General features: G+C 44.0%; 2 protein-coding genes and 1 long non-coding RNA gene across 4 annotated transcripts in view; 1 reads left to right on the forward strand and 2 right to left on the reverse strand.

Annotated features, from left to right (window-relative positions):
* The window catches only part of LOC118973784 (uncharacterized), a 62,274-nt gene continuing 44,425 nt past the window's right edge, over positions 1-17,849 (reverse strand). The window contains exons 3-4 of the long non-coding RNA XR_012126842.1: positions 1,205-1,369; positions 1-198 (exon numbers count right to left, since the gene is read on the reverse strand). This is a non-coding gene — a long non-coding RNA (uncharacterized lncRNA). The remainder of the gene's footprint in view (positions 199-1,204; positions 1,370-17,849) is intronic.
* Positions 7,095-11,580, forward strand: LOC140847154 (uncharacterized). 2 transcript variants are annotated; one of them, XM_073226437.1, is made up of 4 exons: positions 7,095-7,625; positions 7,916-7,984; positions 8,174-8,251; positions 8,456-11,580. In XM_073226437.1, exons 1-4 carry the CDS (start codon positions 7,304-7,306, stop codon positions 8,974-8,976), a joined length of 990 nt encoding a protein of 329 aa, XP_073082538.1. In that variant the 5' UTR covers positions 7,095-7,303; the 3' UTR covers positions 8,977-11,580. The 2 variants fall into 2 exon arrangements, with proteins under 2 accessions (XP_073082538.1, XP_073082537.1); XM_073226436.1 differs by having other exon boundaries at positions 8,174-11,580.
* LOC140847014 (vomeronasal type-1 receptor 2-like) lies at positions 12,862-15,628 on the reverse strand. Its single transcript, XM_073225718.1, is given in 3 exon segments — positions 12,862-13,498; positions 13,501-13,698; positions 13,701-15,628. Coding segments are annotated over 3 exon segments (936 nt in total). The 5' UTR covers positions 14,161-15,628; the 3' UTR covers positions 12,862-13,220.

Below are 17,849 nucleotides of genomic sequence, written 5' to 3' on the forward strand. Positions count from 1 at the left end.
GTGAAGAAAAAATGTTCTCAAGTAATAATGAAGTGGCAGGGTGCACATGGGCTGCAGAGTCAGGCGGTCGGAAGCGTTGCAGGCTGTCACGGAGTTGCATGTCACATTCTTAGAGAGATGGTAGTCCTTTAAAACACGATTACCTGGACGGATATTAGCATACTTACAACATTTTCACATAGAAATGGCCAAACGGTCCTGGATTGAGACAAAGGAGAGCACAAAAACCTGTTTCCAGTGATTTTTGAAAAATGAGTTTAGTGTTGGCATTAAAAAAAAACAACAACCATGCCTTCTGGGATAAAACTGCAGGGATAGGTAGAAGGAAGATTTTTCTTTAGAATGTGAAGATGTCAGTTGGCTGTGTTGGAATGGAGGAGACTTAGGGGGAGCACTCTCAAATCTCTGAGGTGAGGAAGTAAGTGGAGCTTTCCATTTTGTGGACGTGCGTCCGCTCCAATGGATAAAGGCGTGGTATGTCTATACAGTGGAATACTACTCAGCCATGGAAAAGAAGGAGATCCTGCTCTTTGCAACAACTTGGGTGGAACCTGAGGGCATTATGCCAAGCAAGGTAAGTCAGACAGAGAAAGACAAATACTATAAGATACCACGTATATGTGGAGTTTAAATAAAGCCAAACTCATAGAGTAGAAGCAGAGAGTAGAATGATCATTGCCAGGGATGGGAGCTGGGGGAAATGGGGAGATATTGGTCAATAGGTACAAACTTCCAGCTGCAAGATGAGTCAGCTCTGGGGGTCTAATGTCCAGCAGGGTGACTATAGTCAACAATACTGTATTCTATACTTGAAAGTTGCTTAGAGAATAGATTTTAAATGTTCTCATCACCAAAGAAAAGGCTGATTATGTGACATGACGGAGGTGTTAACTAACCTATTGTGGTATTCATTTCATGTATATGTATGTGTATCAAATCACCACTTGGGATACCTTAAACTTACACAATGTTACATGTCAATTATATCTCAGTCAATAAATCTCGGGGGCCCTTACACTGCTTGTTTAAGATGTTAGGATCCCTTCCACAGTGTGGGAGGCCGCCAACCGTTCCGCCTCTCTCTAGTTCCCTTAATTGGGATATTCCTGCCAGGCACCGCAAACCTCATGCGTATTGTGACTGCCAGAGTGGAAGTGAGAGTGGGGTCCTGGCCAAAGTGCTTGGGGCCCACCGATACATCTACCTGCCATCCTTAGGCTGGTCCAGGTCAGAAGGACCCCAGTTCCCATCTTTCGCTGGGAGGCTGTGCCAGGTGGATGGGTCCCACTGACAGGTGGATGACTTGTGAGGACAGATGCAGGACAGATTTTCTCTTGGATGTGTGGATGGGCATCAGCCTGGTATAATGCTGTGGGAGAAATAAAATGAAAATATGTTCATATTCAAATAAAATACATTCTCTCAATGAGGAGTAAAAATACAAAGAACCCAATTTAGAAAAAGAAACAGGACCTCTGAAAACATTTCACAGTAAAATACAGATGGACATTCCACTCAGAACGAGGTGTCCATCCTCAGTGGTGGTCTGAGAGAAATGAATGACAAAGCGTCATTTGTTGTGTAATTATCAGTTTGCTAAATTAGAAGCTTACTAATACTGTCTCTCTTTAAGATCAGTGGAAACATACCATTTCCTACATGTTTGTAGGGAATGTAAATGGCCAATAACTTTTTGAGAGACAACTGGGGACTCTTTATCAGAAGTTGAAAGGTACATATTCTTAATCAGAAAATTCTGCCTCCTGTAAGACACTTGGATGTAGGCACAGAAAGGCCCCCAGAACTGTTGTTGGTGGACAGGTAAAGAACAGAGCCAATGCAAGGGAAAATACACATGCATCAGGAATCCGTTGCCCACCCCGGGCTTCTGAGATAACCCGCCCTGGGGGCGTAGAAGTAAAGCCAATCAGCAGACCTGGGAAGAGCGGGGAACCAGAGGCAGAGACACCCTCAGAGTCGCAAGATGCTGCCACCTCCTTCCAATGTGGCCATGGCTTCTCCTGAAATCCCCCAGGAGTCACCCTCTGCGACTCTTGTTGCTCAAGCAAGAAATCACGCCAAGTATCTGGGCGTGGCTCACCTTCCTGCCGCTACCTGGGGACTGAGAAGCAAGGGCACAGCCCATATTTGCGTTTTAGAGTGAGAGAGGCATTAAAGGTCCTGCAAACTCTGCCAAGCACTCTTCTTCCTTCATGTCAGATGCAGCCCCCAATTCCAGGCAGCCCCCCGTGGTTTCTCAATATACAATTAAAAGATGGTGTACTTTCATTCGGGCTCTTGCTATCTGTTCTGCCTATCTCAAGATATCCCTGTCCATCTCCCCCCAGATAACCCTCCAGGACTACCATGAGTGAGTCTTTGTCTTTCCCAAGCATGTAAGGAATTTCAACATATATAGATATCAACACATATATATATATATACTCATATATATATATGTGTTGATATGTACTTTAACATATATACAATGTTTTTTTAAAATTATGTTATATATATATATACATTGTTATATATTATTTATGCTCCTGAGTGAAAAACCCTGGATAATATTGTATATTTCTGTTGAATTTCTCTGTCTGAGCTTGTAGATGGCTGTGCATATAGAAAAAAGAAGGAGAAGCTAGAATTCCAGTGTCTAAGGGTTCCAGTCCTGGGATTCCAGTTTTCAGGATAGTTTCACCCACCCAGATTCCTCATCTTTGTCTTTGCTCCTTCTCACTGGCTGTCTTGCTAGAAGGCTCTGGGGTCTGGAGTTGCTGAGGCTTCTTATTTGAGCCCAAGGGCCGGTGAGGGGTCAGAGCCCCACTCCCACACTCCACCAGACACCTCCTCGTCCTCGCCGCTGTCCAAAGGCCTGACAGTTTTGCATGTTATCTGTGGCTTGAAGAGGAGGGACATCAGTGAGTTATTATCGATCGCAGCCAGCTTTTGAAGGTTGACATTAGGCCATATTTTTGGACTCGGGCATTGGTTTTCCAGCAGGGGACACAGGTGGCCCACGAAGTGTCTGGAAATTCATGATGCAGTGGTCATATCCACAACCCATTTTTAAATCGGGACACAGGAAGACAGGATCAAAAGGCCGGAGGCTGATGGCGACGACCTAGCGTCCTTACCAGTTCAGGTTGTGGATGCCGAGCAGATTTTATGGGGTACTTTGGGGCTTCAAGGAAAACTGAGGAAAGGTGGGGGTGAAGAGGGTTTTTTACCACTCAGGACACCGGCTTAAGCATCGGCGCTAACCCGATCGGCTGGATGCAGTCACATTAAACCTAGTCATATGCGTCTCTCCCAGGATATGAAAGGTACGTATTTCCTGCCTACTTTTCCTCTGCATTTTTATTTTATCACATGTGCATGTATCTGATATGATCAACTATAATTTGATGATTCTTATTTCCAAGCATTTAGGACATTTTAACATAAATGTAGATACTTTTAACACCATATCTTATTTTCTGCAAGTGCAAAATATTTATACACATGTCATCATACTGTCTAATCCTATATCATGAATTTTCTCTCAGTTGTCTGAAAAAAATCTCCATTTTACACATCATATTCTTCTAGATTATTCTGTTTTCCTACTGTTTGTGACAGATATGTGTCAATGCACTGGACTTTCTGGTTTTAATCTCTGATCATACTGATGGGCATTCGTGTTGCTTCCAATATTGTCCCTGCACTGGCAACGTGCCGTGCGTGTACCTGAGTACTCTCCTGCTGTTGTGAACAGAAAGTGTGACTAGGATTACCGGTCTTCACTGTCGTGTGTCTTCATGTTTAGTTCATATCATCGTACTGTCCCCAGAAGTGGTTAAGCCAGTAATGCCCACACCTACACTGGGGGTCAGTCTTCAACTCCCCAGATCATTGACACCTCAGGTAATGTCTGACTTTTACTAATTGTATGCATGTGAAATGGGGGTTTTTTATTGGCATTTGATTTATTATTAGCAACACCTTGTGTAACATAATATCCATTGTTAGTTTACTAACCTGTGAATTGTCTTTTTAAATTTCTTTCAATTTATTGTGGATTGCCTTCCTTTTGTTTTAAATGGGTAGAAATTTATTTTTATATACTCTGGACACTATTTCTTTCTGAGTGATAGTAATTACAAGTAGGTGCTGCCATCCTGCAACTGATGTTAAATTATATTTTCAGATAGAATGAATCCTTTTTGATGTTATAGTAAGTAATAATAAATAGGAAATTTATTTAGATCCTGGTTGAAAAAAACAAGAATTTTTAAAATGTGTTTGAGTAATTTAGGAGAATGTGATGATTAACAGGGTATTAGATGATATTAAGAAATTTAAAAAATAATTTTGTGTTATAATATCCTGGAAGTCTTTTTGAGTAATTATTTATTAGAATGAATTTTACGGCTCACAACTTACTTTTTAAAGGAATACACATTTCTAGGATTTGCATTAAAATATTGCAGCTCCATTATCTACCCAAGCCTCAGCCCAGTGGAGAAGTTTGGAAAAGATAATACAGACTGGAAAAGCACTGTCACATTTTGAAGTGGTTTTAAAGATAAACAGAGATTAGCCTTATTTTCTTTGTGGAAATGATTAAAGTTTGCATAAGAGCTTTAAAGAATGTAAAACATTGCTGGGACAGAAAGTTTACAGTTAATTATTTTTAGTTCACTGCTGGTTTCATTTTTATATGAAGACAAGGCATTTCTCAGATATACTTATAGGTAAGATGGCCTGGTAAGGAAGAAATACAAGGCATCCAGATTGGCAAGGAAGAAGTCAAACTGTCCCTGTTTCCAGGTGACATGACATTGTACATAAAAAACTCTAAAGAATCCACTCCAAAACTACTAGATCTAATATCTGAATTCAGAAAAGTTGCAGGATATAAAATTAATATGCAGAAATCTGTGGTATTTCTATACACTAACAATGAACTAGCAGAGAGAAATCAGGAAAAGAATTCCATTCACAATTGAATGAAAAAGAATAAAATACCTAGGAATAACTTAACCAAGAAAGTGACAGACATATACTCTGAAAAGTAAAGGACACTCATGAGAGAAATTAAAGAATAAATGGAAATACATCCCATGCTCATGGATAGGAAGAATTAATATTGTAAAAATGGCCATTCTGCCTAAAGTAATCTATAGATTCAGTGCAATCCCTACCAAATACCAATAGCATTCTTCAATGAACTAGAGAAAATAATTCTAAAATTCATATGGAACCACAAAAGACCACGAATGGTCAAAGCAATCCTGAGAAGGAAGAATAAAGCAGGGGGGATTATGCTCCCCAACGTCAAGCTCTACCTCAAAGCCACAGTAATCAAGACAATTTGGTACTGGCACAAGAACAGACCCATAGACCAATGGAACAGACTAGAGAGCTCTGATATAAACCCAACCATATATTGTCAATTAATATATGATAAAGGAGCCATGGAGATAGAATGGAGAAATGACAGCCTCTTCAACAGCTGGTGTTGGCAAACCTGGACAGCTATAAGCAAAAGAATTAAACTGGATTATTGTTTAACCCCATACACAAAAGTAAACTCAAAATGGATCAAAGACTTGAATCTAAGTCATGAAACCATAAAACTCTTAGAAGACAACATTGGCAAACATCTCCTGAATATAAGCATGAGCAACTTCTTCCTAAACGCACCCCCTCAAACAATGGAAACAAAAGTAAAAATGAACTCATGGGACTACATCAAACCAAAAAGTTTCTGCATGGCAAAGGACACCATCAACAGAACAAAAAGGCATCATAGAGTATCGGAGAATATATTTGTAAATGATATATCCGATAAAGGGGTTAACATCCAAGATATATAAAGAACTTACATGCCTCAACACCCAATAAGCAAATAACCCAATTAAAAAATAAGCAGAGGATATGAAGAGACAGTTCTATAAAGAAGAGATTCAGATGGCGAACAGACACATGAAAAGATGCTCCACATCACTAATCATCAGGAAAATGCAAATTAAAACCACAATGAGATATCACCTCACACCAGTAAGGATGGTCACCATCGAAAAGACTAAGAACAACAAATACTGGTGAGGATGCAGAGAAAGCGGAACCCTCCTACACTGCAGGTGAGAATATAAGGTAGTTCAACCATTGTGGAAAGCAACATGGACGTTCCTCAAAAAACTAAAAATAGAAATACCATTTGACCAGGGAACCGCACTCCTTGGAATTTACCCAAAGAATACAACTTCTCAGATTCAAAAAGATATATGCACCCTTATGTTTATTGCAGCACTTTTTACAATAGCAAAGATATGGAAGCAACCTAAGTGTCCATCAGTAGATGAATGGATAAAGATGACGTGGTACATATACACAATGGAATACTATTCAGCCATAAGAAAGAAACAAATCCTACCATCTGTAACAACATGATGGAGCTGGGGGACATTATGCTCAGTGAAATAAGCCAGGCGGACAAAGATAAGCGCCAAGTGATTTCCCCCATCTGTGGAGTGTAACAATGAAGCAAAATTGAAGGAACAAAGTAGCAGCGGACTCTGACTCCAAGAAGGAACTAGTGGTTACCAAAGGGGAGGGGTGTAGGCGGGCGGGTGGGGAGGGAGGGAGATGGGGACTGAGGGGTACTATGGTTAGTGCACATGGTGTGGGGGGTCACGGGGAGAACAGTGTAGCTCAGAGAAGACACATAGTGGATCTGTGGCATCTTCCTGCACTGATGGACAGTGACTGCATAGGGGTGTGGGTGCGGACTTGATAACATGGGTAAATGTAGTAACCACGTTGTTTTTTCACGTGAAACCTTCATAAGAGTGTATATCAATAATACCTTAATAAAAAATTTATTAAGAAAAAAAGAAGGAAAGATGGCCTTGTAAGCTTTCCTCCAGTGAAATCCAGTCCTTAAAGTTTCAGGGCTGAGATCCCACTCTCCTCAGAGAGGTTCCACCGGCATAATGATTCTGGTAAACACCCTTTTTAAAGTCCAATTTTCCTGTGACTTAGGATGAAATTACCAGCAAGCAGCATATGGCAAACAGGTGTACCCCAGGGACGGGGAAGACGCTCACTTCGTGTCTCGGGGCGTCGTGGGTGGGAACTGGGCCACAGGTAAGCGAGGGAGTCCGCGGCCTGGTGCGCCGCTGCCCCGGCCCTGCTCTCTGCTCCCTGAACTCTTGACAGGCGCCTGCAGACACCTCCCCTCCCTGGGCTGCGCCCCCCGCACAAGCACCCCCCGCAGCGAGCGCGACCCCCAACAGTCGAGGCTCCGAGAAGCGGAATGTGGAATCTCTCCAGCCAATCGGAGCGAGCCACGCCCCTCTGCGGGGCCAATAAAGGGCCGGCCGGTGACGCTCACGCGCTCTTCTGTCTCCCGCCGCGTCGCGGTTGGGACCTGCTGCTGCGATTCCCGATGGACGCGGGACCTGGACACCCAGAGCCCCGGGGCCCCTGGGCCCGCCGCCCCGCTCACTGGCCCCGCCCGCCACACAACTCCTTCAGGGAGACAGGCTCGGAGGTGGCGGGGAAACCCTCGGAAGGAAAGGGCAGGACGTTCTCTGCCCAGTTTGCCCACTTGGGAGGGAGCCGCGCCCACAGGCCAGGTAGGGACCTGGACGCTCCGTGTGGAGGCTGGAAGGGGGGCTGGGCCCAGGGGTGCTGGGCCCGGTGTCTGCGGCGGGGCCTTATTTTGAGGTAGGTGACAGGAGATGCCAGCCAGCCCGGGGTGGCCCTGGGAAATGTTAGTGACCCCCTGGAACCAAACTGCTCCGGCTCATGCCCGACACTGGCTGAACAGCCTCCGGTCAAAGCTGCCCACAGAGACGGGCCAGGGACGGGCTGGGGCCTCGAGGGAGGCCAGTCGGCTAACGCCCCCCATGTTCTCCGGGGTCAGAGCCCAAGACAGAGAAGAATTGCAAGGATACTGGGCGCCGAGATGGAAGCAGCTGCAGGGTTCCACCAGGTAAGGCCTTCTTCTCAGGGGAGGGGGGACAGGGCCCGAGGTGAGGGTGCCCTTTGGGAGCCAGGGCCTCGCGGATCCGGGACCCCAGGAAGAGCCGGGGGCCTACTTTCCGTTGCAGCCTCGGGTCCGGGCGCGTCCAGATGCACGAGGGTTTCCCGGTCACTCAGACTCGCCAATTCTCACCCGCAGAATCAGAGCGCCGCTCGGATCGCAAGGGCCCCGGGACGAGGGAAGTGAGGTCCGGCGGCGGCCCCCGCGGCAGGACAGGTAGGAGCTCGCACGGCCCGAGAAGCAGGCGGCGGAACCGGCGCGTGGGCACGAAGGCGGCCGGCCGGCGGCCCGAGGACGTGGGGCTCTGGGGGCCGGGCCCTGGAGGAGGAGGAGGGCGGGCCGGCGCGCAGCCGAGGGAGGTCCCGGCCTGGGGGCCCCGGGGGCGGGGCTGGCCGCCCGCTCACAGCCGCCCGCCTGCAGGGGCCGCCCCAGGAGGCGAGGGCGCCGCGCCCGCGGGCACGAAGAAAAGAAAGGCGTCTGACGCCGGCCACCGCCGCGAGAGCCGAGGGAGCCCGGCTGCCCGCCGGCGGAGGTGGCAGAGGCAGTGCGCGGGGCGCGGCGGGCCCGGCGCCCGGGAGGACCAGCCGCCCCCGCTGCGGAGGTGTATGGTGACCACCGTGCGCGCCATGGCCGAGGCCGTCTACCGGGACGTGGTCCTGATGCAGAGCCAGCTCGCCCGCTCCCCGCCGGACTGGGAGCAGCTCTGGCGGCTCGCGGAGCTGCGGGGGCGCCTGTGCGAGGTGGGGCAGGCCTTCTACACCCTGGCCTCCCAGGCGGCCTGCTCCCGCCCCCCCGAGAGCTGGCTGGTCCCCGCCCCCCTGCCGGCCGGGAGGGGGCCGGTCCGCGGCCTCCCCGAGCAGGAGAGGCGGCGGGCGGATGCGATCAGGCCTCAGCCGAGGGGACCCGACCCTCGGCGGCACCGGGCGCAGCTCTGGAAGTGAGAGCAGCGCGCCCACTGCCCGGATCCCGCAGAGGAGCGGCGGGGCCCCGTTCGGACAGCGGGCTGATAGCAGAGCACGTGGGGTGGCCCTGGAGGGGAGCTTAACAAACAGTGTCACAATGGACCTCTGGGTGCCCATGGGCGCCAACAGGGGAGGTTAAGTTTCATGTTAGATATTTTATGTATTTCTACTATCTTAGGACAGCCAAACATTGTTTTAGGAGAACAAATCTCAGGGTGTGATTCATATGTGTCTGTATATTTTAAAGTGTAGCAAAGTAAATGTGTATTCATGTCCTCCGCTTTAATTCCAAAAAGACGGTCACTCCGGGACTCTCCTCTCCGGGCCATGGAGGCCGGAAAGCCACAAACCATCCCAGCATTCTGCTTGGAGGAACGGTTCCGTTTTTTTAGTTTGGTGACATCATAATGAAGTCACCATTGTGTTCCTTTGCTTTTTACTTTATATAAACCATCGGTCAAGATGCATGAAATGCTATTGGGCCATAAGTACTTACTCTTCAACTAGCTCGTATTTATTGTGTGCGTGACTTTAAATCATCTTCTGTTGTATAGATTTCAGTTTATCTTATTAGAGGAAATTGAATATAAATACTATCATATATTATGACATTTTGTTTTATATAGTTTTCTATTTTCATTTTATACTGGGATCATAGAATCTTTCATATAAATGTATACAGTTTTGTGCAAAAAAAATAAAATATAAGCATTTGGTTACTATTTTATCCTCTGGTTCATAATTTCCATATTACATAGCAATGAAATGAATATTGATGCTTTTCATGTATTTTGGATGCCTACATATCTTTCTGTGGAATTCGCTTTACTGCAAGTGTGGGTTACGGGTATGTTTCCACTGTTACTTCATCTCCACCTGGAGCTTCCGACACCTAACAGCTCTTAGGGACACAAGTTTCTCATTCCAATGAGTGGGGGAATTCCATGATACATGACAGACCAATCTGAACTTGTGACATAGCTTCAAATTCTGCAAAACAAATTCCTACATAGGTACAAAATTACAACTTACATTTAGGAACTGGGGGTCGGTTACAAAAGTATAAATAAAAAATGTAGGAATAAATCTAATAAAAATATACCACGTGTGTAGGACAAAAACCACAGAAGCTTTTCCTGAAATACATTAAAACAGACATAAATATAAAGTCATATATGTTCTTGGGTAGAGAAATTCAGTATCATCAAAACATCAACTGTCCCTAAGCTAATGTATAAATTTAATTTCGTCCCAATACAAATACTACTAGTTATTGGAGCTGGGCATGTTATTACAAAAAATCCTATACCTGAATATACAAATAAGGATAGGCAAGAAAACTGAAAAGAAAAATAACAGAGGATAAAGTTTCAGTTACACAAGATGGATAAACTCCAGGATTTCTGGTACAACATTGTACCTATAGTCCTCAGTATATCGCACGGTTAAGAATCTGTTAGGAGGATAGATCTCGTTTGAATCAATCTTAAAAATACAGAACAAAATTAGGGTAGCTGGCTCCATGGAACATATTGGTTATTGAATAAGACTGGGAGATCAGTAGAGAGAAAAATTCAAAAACAGATGGAAGTATGTGAGGAAGTTACTAAGCTATAAAAAAAGAAATACAGTGCGGATGACATCAGTAAGGCCTGGGATTTGGGAACTGGATTATCAGTATCACAAAGATAAAAAATTCATTTACTCTTCACATTCTATAACAAGATAAAGGTCCAGAGAAAGACACATCTGCATGGCAAAAAGTTGGCTTCCTTTCATTATAAACTGCCTCTCAGATGGAAATAGGAAATACTCACTGACTCATTCCTGCTGCCTGAACAGTGGGCTCAGGGTGAGGGTCACAGCAGCCAGACCCCCAGATACGGGTGTGTGAGTCTGTGCCTTCCCCTCCCTGCAGAACTGCGACTGTTTTCACCAGGATGACAGGCGTGGAGGCTCACATTGTTGGTGAGTAACTTTCTGCAGTTACTAGTTACCAAAAGACAAGGATACGTACCAAGTCAGTACCTCTCAAGAGGCCCCTGAGTGTTAGGGAGAGGCCCCTTCTCTCCTGTGAGCCCTGGAGGTGGACGGAGCACACAAGGGGGTGGGCAGGAGACGCTGAGGTCTGACACGTCAGGGGCCCTTACAGCAACACCTCAGCCTCACTAGATTCTCTGCTTTCCTGAAAAATTCTAATATTCAGACCACTGAGGTGCCCCATCAAGTACGTTACAAGCACAGAAATGGAGTCAAAGTACCTGAAAAGGATATGCAAAGAGTTACAACCAAGGAGAGGACAGGAACACGATGACAATAACTTACATTAGAATCACTGGACATATTTGCACGGCACAATGCCAGCGTATTGGGAAGTGGGGGTAATATGGAAATCTCTTGGGAAAATATACTGTACCAATCAGGGTCTCCCTGGCATCGACAGGAACCCAAACAGAACAGTATCTCCAGAAAGGGAGAAGTTTAGGATCCCTCACAGATAAAAAGCACCAGGATCAGGTGGTTAAATGGGAAGATTCTTCAATCCCTTCAACTCCCAGATAAACCAAGGCTGCTTACTCATTTAAAAAGCACTGTGTACCACATTTTTCTACACCTTTTTTTTTTTGATGAATTTTCAGTGATCAACTGATTGTTTTGTAATTCACCAAGAAACAGGAGCTCAAATTAGTCCATTGTTTTTTTTCCTACCCACAAATATACAATTTTATCCATGTTCACAAATATTCCCCATATCCAAAATCAAGGGGAAGGGCCATAAAAGTAGATAACCCATACTTCACAAACCCATAACACCAATGCATAAACCTTTACACCTAGATGCAAGCACATGTGTATGCACAACGCACCCTTAAGTACACACCCATGTGCCCTCACACACTTACAACGCTCATGTAGACTTTCCAAAGCAAACTCACTCTTGTGTACACTCATAAAATACAAGGACATGCTCACATTTATACCCACTGTGTTAACATAGGTGAAACATAAATACAGTCTGGAGTTTACTCAACACTAAACACTCTACAGCTGGTTTCTTAGTTTGAAAATGTAGCATGCTAAAGTTCAGATGTTACTATTTGGGGTGCTGGGTGAGACATTTGGGGGGACTCTCTGTGTCATCTTTGCAAACTTTCTGCAAGTCTAAAGTTATTCCAAAATAAAATGTTTAATTAATAATGCAAATGTTTGATTTAATAACAGAGCTGTAGTAACGTATTTGTATGTTTGAGTTAATTTTTTTCCTTTTGAAGGTGTCTGTTTTGCTCCCTTGGTGATTTCAAAAGCCACAATACTCCTTATAAAACACAGTATATATTCATGTCTTTCAGCTCCAAATCACTATTCATCTACTGCTCCAGGCTTGATGAAAGACTCCTGCAAACTGGTATCCTCAAGCTGGAAATACAGAAGTTACCCTGAGGTCTCTTTCTTGCCAACATAGCCAACTGCCATCAAGTCTTAACACACAACAGTCTACGGGCTAAATACCCCGGATCCATTCAGTCTTTTCACACACACCGCATTTCTGTTCGCTTGCTGCCTCCTACCTGCGCCCTTTCTGAAATTCAGCTGAAACGTCTTATGCTCTTCTTTGTCCCTGCAGTTTACCCTTCAAATGTTTACTGGAAAATATATCAATATGCTCACCTTTCTCCGTAAGCATTATCCTATTTCAAATGCCCACAACTTCTCTTAGGATGTAATATTCACAGTCCAGGCACGTGACAACTCAAACCTAGCTTTCCTGTGGCTTTGCCCCAGGGCATTTACATCACACATCAGGACCACTGCCCTCACTCGCCACCCCATCCTGGAGGACTACCCATCTGCTATTCTTTTCTATGCAATGGTCCTTACAATTCCAAGCTCAGGTACATCTTGGGAAAATTTAAGACTGGGAAAGTCTCAGATCAAAAGTTACACATTCAAAGACATTTCCAGTATCTTCACATTGATTCAGGCCTACTTTATGGAATCTGAACTTCTCCACTCTAACCACTAATAAAAGTAGAACTGTGGAGGTACATACATGTTAATTACATAAGATTTCATTTACTATGCTATTGTCATATACTGTACCTATCAGGCCATGTCCTTCTGTCTTCTTCACCCGTGTCTGCAATGAAACCGGCTCATAATTGTTCCTAAGATTTTTGAGGCCTGAGTCTATCAATGTCCTAACATGGCGCGAGATGGACGGTTCATGGTTCTCTAATGAGATGAGGGGATTCTGTTATTTCTTCCACTGCAGACACACACAGTCTGGATATGCCGGGGTCACTGCTCATAAGAATAAAAGGGCTAATCGTAGGAAAACCTGCAGCAATTAGCACAGCGGAGGTCACCAGCCACCAGCTGGAGTCACTGAAGAGAGCCAAATACACATAAATGCTGGAGGAGAGGGCGCAGAATAGTACACAGGTGGTCACCAGAAGAAGGATGCTTTGCGTGGCTCTCGTCTTGGGGGAGGGTCTGGGCAGAGCCTGGTCCTGGGAATGTGCTGGACCCGCTGTGTGTGCCTCTGCAGGATGGAAACCATGGAGCTGCTGGCCCCGAGCATGAGCCCCAAACACAAAACATCGTGGAGAGATGTCAACGCTGCATAAACTGAGCCTGTAACCTTTTCGAGACGATCAAACGCAGCACAATATCGGACATCACTTTTCTCTGTAATTTTTTGTTGCTCTGTTTACCAGTCGTGTAAACAGGATAAAACACGTTTGCCAGGATGTGCAGGACCCAGCACAGGATGGTGGGGGGCCCAATGGACTTTGGAGCAATTACTTTAAGCTCTGCCCACGTGGAGTTCCACGGACTGATGGTGATGGCCTGGAAGACACTCAAGAGGCAGGTGGAACCGATGGACATGCCCCTGCCCACTCTATGAACATATAACAGATCACAGCATCCAGAATCATTGGCAAAATGTTTCCCCCCCAAAGCTGCCATCGTCTCTGGGACTCCTCTAGAAAGAATGACCAGGGAGTCGGCTACAGTCAGGTGCCTGAGAATCAAATCCGTGGGTCTTGATCTGCACCCCCTGAAGTAAAGGGACATACAGAGGAGTGAGAAATTCCCCAGGATTCCCACGACTGTCGGGGATAGGTAGGTCATTCCTATTTTCAAATCCACAGAGGCCATGCTCCCATCTCCCAGGGCTCAGTATTCACATTCCCAAGCAGAAGGTTCTGCATGGAAACATGAGTGTTGAGGACATTTTTGTGGAAAATAAAATGTCTACTTACCATTCCTGTCCCCTGAGGATTAATATCTAAAATATACTTTCTTTTCTGAAGAGATTTTCCAATTTTCATGTGTTTCTTTTTACAGCACTTACCATGTTATTAATGCTTTACCTGTTCTAATACTTCACACACACAACTGTGAACTAGGAACTAATACTCTCCTTCTACAGAGTAAGAGAACTGAACCACAGGAGCTCAGGTGACTCACCTCCACAGCAGTGGAATCAGGATTTGAACCTGGGCAGCCTGGTTGCAATGATGTGAGTGTTTACTACTGTACTATACTGTTACCTAGTTGTGTTCTTTTATATGCGTGTGTGTGTGTGTGTGTGTCTACATGTATATACATGTATTTATACATACCTTCCCATATTTTTGTTTCATTTAACTTTATAAACTTGGCTTGAATACTTTGCATTTCAGTCTAAGTAATTTTTCTTATGACCAATATTATTTAGGAGTAAAGATTGAGAGGCCTTAATAAATTATAGATGCACTGAATCATTTTGTACAACCCAATTTCATTTATTTATTGTGGATAAATGCCAGGATGGCAGCAGGAAAACTGATTTCATTTTTTGTCGGGACCAAAAATACAATAGCATCCATAACAGAAATTATTGTACAAAACTAGGTTGTGCACCAAAATATGGGACATAAAACATAAATAAGTGGTAAAGCATTTTAGGGTAGAAAATAATTGTATCTAAAGACCATAAAACTATATGTTTCTCATTTTAGAATAAACTAACTGACATTTGAATTAGTAATTGATTTGGGAAAGCTGTCAAAATACAATACAAGCATACAAAATGCAATCTGAAAGCTTGGAATCATGAGCATTTAATATATTAATTAAAAAGGAAAGGGAAGACAGATGAGTCTTAAGCTTGGGAACAACACTGAAATGATCTTAAGCCAGAGAAAAAATAGCAAGAAACATTTGAGCCTTAAAATTGCTGTTTTTTTCCTGATGAGATTATATTTAAAAATTAACATATTCTTTTAAATTTTAAGGTGAAAAGTAAGTCCTTAATTTTTTGTTCTCTGAAACCCCCTATTATGCCATTAACTAGCTCTTGCAGAATCTTCCCTAATTTCAGGAAGGAAATGGGCTCACTGATCAACAGACCACAGGTATTTTCAGTACAGACACATTTACTTTCCCCACTAAGCACATCACACCCAAACGACAGAAGAATAAGCTTCAGCAATTGCCATTCAGTCACAGTGTTTCTGCTAATTCTCAGAATTAGCCAGTTCCGTCAGTTCCCTTGTAGTCAGGAGCATGTGCACAGAGCTTTTACAGACATCGCCAGACTGCTCCAGAAGATGGCTGTCACTTCTGCACACTCTATTAGATAGATTAATTCTGAAATTATAATCATGATGCATCTTAAAATTCAGAGTTTGACAGCTCTGGGATCAAACACGAAGCACCCCTTCAGTGAAGATTTTTATCAAGTTCCATTAGCAGCGACCACGCACTGATCTAGGGTCTCAGACCTCCTGTGTCTCCACAAGCTTAGCCTGTGCCTAAGGATTGTTTTCTCAGACATGCACACCTCCCCAGATTCCTGCTACATCTCTGAAAACCTTACAGACTCTGACTCTCAGACTGAAATAAAAGAAACTCACCGACACCCTCCTGCTTCCAGGACTATGAGCTCAATGGGATGATTGTAACAGTCAAAGCAAGAGTGGGAGGGAGGCAGCCAGACCCTGAAATACGGGTTAGTGATTCTGTGACCTCCCATCCCCAGAGAACCTCAATCATCGTATCACCTGCAGTGGTGAACCAGTTCACATCTGGGGAACTGAGATAGTTCTGGAAAGCTTTCTAATTCCCAGAATCTAGTAGAAGCTCCTAGGGAGCCTACCCAAAGGGACGGCTGGAGTGTTGGGGACAGGCTCTTCCTGGCTGATGACTCCTGGAGGCAGACAGGATCCCCCACGGAAGGGGGAGGAAATGCTGAGGTCTGAGCCACGAGGGACCAGCAGAGAAGCACGTCTCACTGGACTCTGTGCTTCGCTGAGAATGTCTTTCACCCCAAATCTAATTCTTTATTCACCCCTTCGGAGCCCTGAGTACCTCCATCATTTAATTTGTGGGCAGAGAAACAGAATCACACAAACGACCCAAGAAGGAATTTTCATTTTTATAATTTTCAATTAAGTGCAGTGAAGTTTCCATTTTCAGTAAGTACAAAAGAAAGAAAATGATACGAATCGTTGATACTAGAAAATATTTGCCCCATTTCCCCAACTCAATACAAATTAACTAGGACGCCTAGATGAAATGGACATTTTCTAGGATAGCATATTTTACCAATACTGATTTCAGTAAGTTAGGGAGTCTAAACACACCAATATCAATAGAGGAAAATGTTTACAAGGGCGCCTCACAGATAAAAGCACCAGGATCAGCTTAGCAGGCCGAGCCCTCCGTCCCTCTAAGTGGCAGGTTAGGTAAGTCAGTGTTACATATTCAAGGGCAGTAAAGAGGAAGTAAAATTTCCAAATTATCTTTACAAATCAAATTCTGACACTAAAACATTCCAAATGTTTGATATGAATCAAGCACAAATGACTACAAGAAGATCTCAGATCTGCCTACAGATGGCAACATCTAAAAGAAAATACAGCAAAAAACTGAAAAAAGAAATATATGATGACCAGATGAAGTTTATGTCTGCAGATCAAGAGTGACTCAAATTTAGTAAACTCATGAACATAGTTGATCGTATTTATTAAGAAAAATCAGGGAAAATCCTACTCATAATCATACAAACATCTACATGAAAGAATTCAACTGCGTGGATGTTAAATTAAAACACTCCAAATGAGGAACTGCCATCAGTTGCCATCTTTCCTAACTTGGCAAAATGAAGTCTTTATCTTACTCATTGGGAACCACTACAGACAATCCACTAAGGTCGGAAAAATGCACTATTGAAAAGCACATGATCATTTGTCACTGTGTTGGAGGTTCAGCCAGGGCAATTTCAAATGGCATAAGAATTGACAGAAAATCTACAAAACGTAATTCAGGAAGCCAATAGAATACAATACTGGTAAACAAAGGCAAGAGCTCTCATATGTACAAAAAAACAATCATTTACAAGTTACCGTGGGAAAGCCTGCAATCACAAAAGCATAACATAAAAATGAAATAAACTGACCAGGAATAAATCTAACAAAAATGGGTAAAGCCTATGAGGAAAGCAATAGAACATTCCTGATGTATATGAAAGTACATCTAAAGGAATGGAAATTCAAAACATGTCCTGGGGTGGAAAACTCAATAGTATAAAAAGGGAAATTCTCCTTTAGTTAATTTATACGTTTACTTTGATTCTCAATGTAGGTACTACCAATTCATTTCTGGAGCTTGCGGTGTTACTGCAAAAATCTTACAGAATAATGAAGAGTTATTGTCAGAAATATGACAAAGTGAATAAGTGAGATAAGCAGGGAAATGGGACAAGAGTCACGCCGTCATAAAACCTACTTAGCGCGCAAAAAAGGCCCAGCTTATTCTTCAGCTGAATCTATGTGGTGTTCTCCCTCTTCTGTCCTCTGAAT

Source organism: Manis javanica, chromosome 17, assembly GCF_040802235.1.
Source record: "Manis javanica isolate MJ-LG chromosome 17, MJ_LKY, whole genome shotgun sequence".
Classification (NCBI taxonomy): Eukaryota; Metazoa; Chordata; class Mammalia; order Pholidota; family Manidae; genus Manis; species Manis javanica.